We start from the raw sequence: 4,010 nt of genomic DNA on the forward strand, positions 1-4,010 counted from the left end.
TAGATGACAGATGACCGCTACTTTCTACTTTGGAGTAGGTTTAAATAATATATATCACGACACTGGATAGGTCGGTCTCATCCTGTTTCCCTATAAAGCATATTGGATTGGCGCATTTTTGTTGCTGCGATAGTTGCTGAGTGATGATGTTGGTCGATGTTTGTAGAATCTTTGGCGCAGTATGCTGTTTCGAGACAATTTAAAGTAACGAACAAATAAATACCAATAAACAAACAACAATAAAAAGAGAGTAAGATATCCGATAGTTTTTTTTTCTTAGTTTGATCTAACGGATATCCTATAGACATCGTAATATTGATGAGTATAATCTTGTTCACGAGTCGAATTAGAATTAATTTATATTTCTCGCATTCATTCGTATTTTGTTGTTTTTAGTTATTGAAATCGTTATAAAATGTGTGGTGTTGTGGTCATTTATCCTTGAATTGTTTTTTTTTTCTTTTGAATTTCGCAAACTTTTTTTTTTTCGTTGTACTTGTTTTTTTTGCTCAACACGTCTGAGCTTGTTATTATCATTTTTTATTATTGTTATTCATGTTTTCTTTTAAGAATAAGACAGGGTAGACACATTCAGTTTGCTAACTGCTTTACAATGGCGCCCCTGTATATACACAAAATAAAACAACAAATGCATTTGTAGTAACATGATTCACACAATTACAGATCAATGACATAAACAAAAAGAAATCACCTTAACTACACTTCTGTTACATGTATACATAAGAAATAAGGCCTTAACGATTTAGAAAAGGCTTCTTTGTTGACCGACCAACATTTTTTTTTTCGAACCTGCTTTTAATTTAGCATTTATTAGTGCTTCACTTTAATAATTTTTGTACATTAAGCTTTACATTAATTTGATAGTCTTAAAACGCAGGACTGTTGAAGCTCGTATGTTGTGGAAAAGTTTAGTGCATTCACATCTTACGGTATACTTGAGTGTGCATGATGCTATCAAGTAAAGTGGACATGAATATCATACGTGAGCAAGACTACCAGTACTTTTTATACTGTCTACACCGTATCTTGTTTGGCCATGTACAAGCTTGTGCAGTACAATGGAGGTGAGTGTCTGGAATTGCATGTTAAACTATATGCTATGTGCTATGGCAGATCTGTGTGCAGTTGCCAGGAATCATTCGAGCGTGATAATATTATTACGTAACCGTAGGAAATGACCGCTTCGCCTGATATGGGGCGGGAGTTATAACCCTCCTTTACTCGGGTTCAGGTTCATTCAGCCTTTGGCATTTGTGGAGCACGGACCTCTAAGAGTTCAAGAAAGAAACGTGCTTATATACCCATTTTGTGCCATCTTTGTTGATTACACTTGCCTGTATTCTTACAGAGACAAAATACTAAAGCCACCATGGAAGACGTCTGTCGGAAATTTAGCTGCGAGTTTTGCAGCGCAAATTTCACGGAGAAAAAGAATTTGTTGCGCCACCATCGTGTATTTCATCAAGAACAGAGAGTATTGCATGTGTGTGATTTGTGTGGAAAAGCTTTCAGTCGGCCCGATAGTCTCAAACGACACATGAAAACCCACCAAAATCCGAATAACGTGAAAACGGATGGTGAAGACGGGCGTCTAACTTGCTCACAGTGTGATGCACAATTCATAGAACAGAAGCATCTTGATGAACACGTGAAAACACATCGCCAGAGAGATAGCTATTTGTGTCATACATGTGGACGGACATATTACCAACGTGAGAAATTTATGAAACATCTGGATTCCCATCAACACCGGACTCTTCCAAAAGCACCCAAAAAGCGAACACCTGAACAACAAGGAAACCAAGCAAAGAGTAAGTACATAAACAACAACTTTATTAGAATTTATAATTTAGTATAATACATTTTATATGTCGTGATTGATTACAACTGTGAAGATAATGGCTACCAATTTGTGGGATAATCAAAATGCTTGAACTGAATATCAAATGGTTATCAGTTTGTGTAGATATTTTAGGCAGTAGTATGCACTTAAGAATAATAAAAAAAAAGAAAATGCTAGACTAACCAAGAACAGCCCCTACTGCATATATCATTGTAAAGATGGGTGAAAATTATAGATACATTATCTATCTCGATATCTACACACTTGTACACAGCAAAAATAATGAGTTAGTTGTTTCTTACAAAATCTTGTCAGTTCTCCCTTGATTTATAATGAAGAACAAGAGGAAGCACAAACTTCTTAGTAGCGTAATGATCAGTACGAGACATCGCACTATGCAAATAAGCGTGTGACCATTCTGCATTGTTGTCTTTATGTAATGAATTTGCTTTACATGGTTTCCAACTGCTCGATTTTATTTTTTTTTTGCGAGGATACATCCAAGTTTAATCAAATATACAACAAACGTCAAATAGTCATATATACAGTGGAAGGCCTAGATTAACTCAAAATTTGTTTGCTTCTTTGTTTGTAAAAAAAGAAAAAGAAAAGAAAAGAAAAAACTCAATTGTCATGTAACAAAATATAGACCGACCTACAATTCATTTGTATCATTTGGTTGTTGATTTCAAGAATAATACTGCGATACATTTTCTAGTTAGCCGAGCAAATAGGCTTTTGATTATATTAGTGCAACAAATGATGATTTATTATGCATAAATCAATGCACCCCATTTTCAGGACGTCGCGTACAGCCTGACTTGATGCCGATTATCGACATTCCTCCATACATCGACCCTGAAAGCTGCGCCGCCCAAGTGTACAGGGAACATTGGCTTGACATTCAAGACAGACAGTCGTTTGGCAGAGTTCATCGCTTTTACAACTTTCATCTTCCAAACCTTAACAACGAAAGTCTTCGAGAAAAGGCACAAAAAGTGTTTGAACAGCAGTCTTCAGTTTTCAAGATTAATGCGTCTTACGGTTTCGTACTCTGTAACAATGAAACTAACGAGTGTCGGTATTTCTATGCCAGTAGAAACACTAAAGTACTCAACGAGCCTGCCCTCGTTACTAACAAATCGTCATTTCAAGAGTTTCTGGATACATTTCTGAAAGAAGATGTTCTGGAATATGCTCGAACACTTCGCCCAAATTCCAAATGGGTGGTTCAGCATATCACAAATGTGACGTTCTATGTATTCTGTCTCACAGATCATCCCATTGGCCAAGGGATAGATCTCCCAGCTTATGTACAGAATAACCAGGCCATTGTTTCGTTAGTCAGTAGCCGAAGGGATGGCCGGGTGTATAATGATAACCTATGTCTTTTTAGATGCCTAGCTCTCTTTCAGGGGGGAAAGTCTGAAGGTCTTGAAACCAAGGCCAAACAATTGCTGAAACAGTACACAGGCCTACCTCATGTTTCCACCTCAGAGTTTTCAGGCGTTAGACTCGGTCATTTGAATAAAGTGGAAGAGTTCTTTAAGATCAATATTATGGTGTATGAGTTACAACCAGTACAATGTAGTGATGATGAAGGTGTGACAGAAAGTGAAAAGAAACTGGCAGACAATGATAATGTAGCAGTAGCCGCTAAACTCGTCCGACGGGGACTGGACAAATTTCCAGATACTATGTATGTAAATCTATACGAAAATCATTTCAGCTACATCTCCGATATTGAACGTTATTGCCAAAACTATCAATGTCGTACATGCAATAAATTTTGGAAAACTCGAAAGACACTCCATCGACACGAAAAAAATGTGTACTTCTACGGCCACTAAGCATGTTTTCCCTAAGGGAAGAGCTACATTTCACAATCCATTGGCAATATGGGAAGAGTTGGCTGATGAAGGGATTCTGGTTGAAGAAGAGCGCAGATACTTTCCTTATTTTGCTACCTTCGACATGGAGTCCTACCTAGAAAAGATAGAAAACAGCAACAACCTGAATGATACACCAACTGACAAATTACAGTATAGCTCTAGACATATTCCGATGAGTGTAAGCGTTAACTCAAATGTTCCCGGATACACAGAACCATTTTGTCAAGTGTCCGATGGAGACTCACAAAAACTAA

At 37.2% G+C, this 4,010-nt stretch overlaps 1 protein-coding gene across 1 annotated transcript; it reads left to right on the top strand.

The window, feature by feature from the left end:
* Window positions 1-1,349: 1,349 nt before the first annotated feature.
* On the top strand, window positions 1,350-4,010 carry LOC139736305 (uncharacterized). Its single transcript, XM_071647034.1, has 3 exons — window positions 1,350-1,832; window positions 2,666-3,207; window positions 3,969-4,010. The coding sequence occupies exons 1-3, from the start codon at window positions 1,391-1,393 to the stop codon at window positions 4,008-4,010; spliced, it is 1,026 nt and encodes a 341-aa protein (XP_071503135.1). The 5' UTR covers window positions 1,350-1,390.

This window comes from Diadema antillarum, unplaced genomic scaffold (genome assembly GCF_040938485.1).
Source record: "Diadema antillarum isolate AM-2024a unplaced genomic scaffold, OU_Dant_1.0 seq00000636_RagTag, whole genome shotgun sequence".
Lineage (NCBI taxonomy): Eukaryota > Metazoa > Echinodermata > Echinoidea > Diadematoida > Diadematidae > Diadema > Diadema antillarum.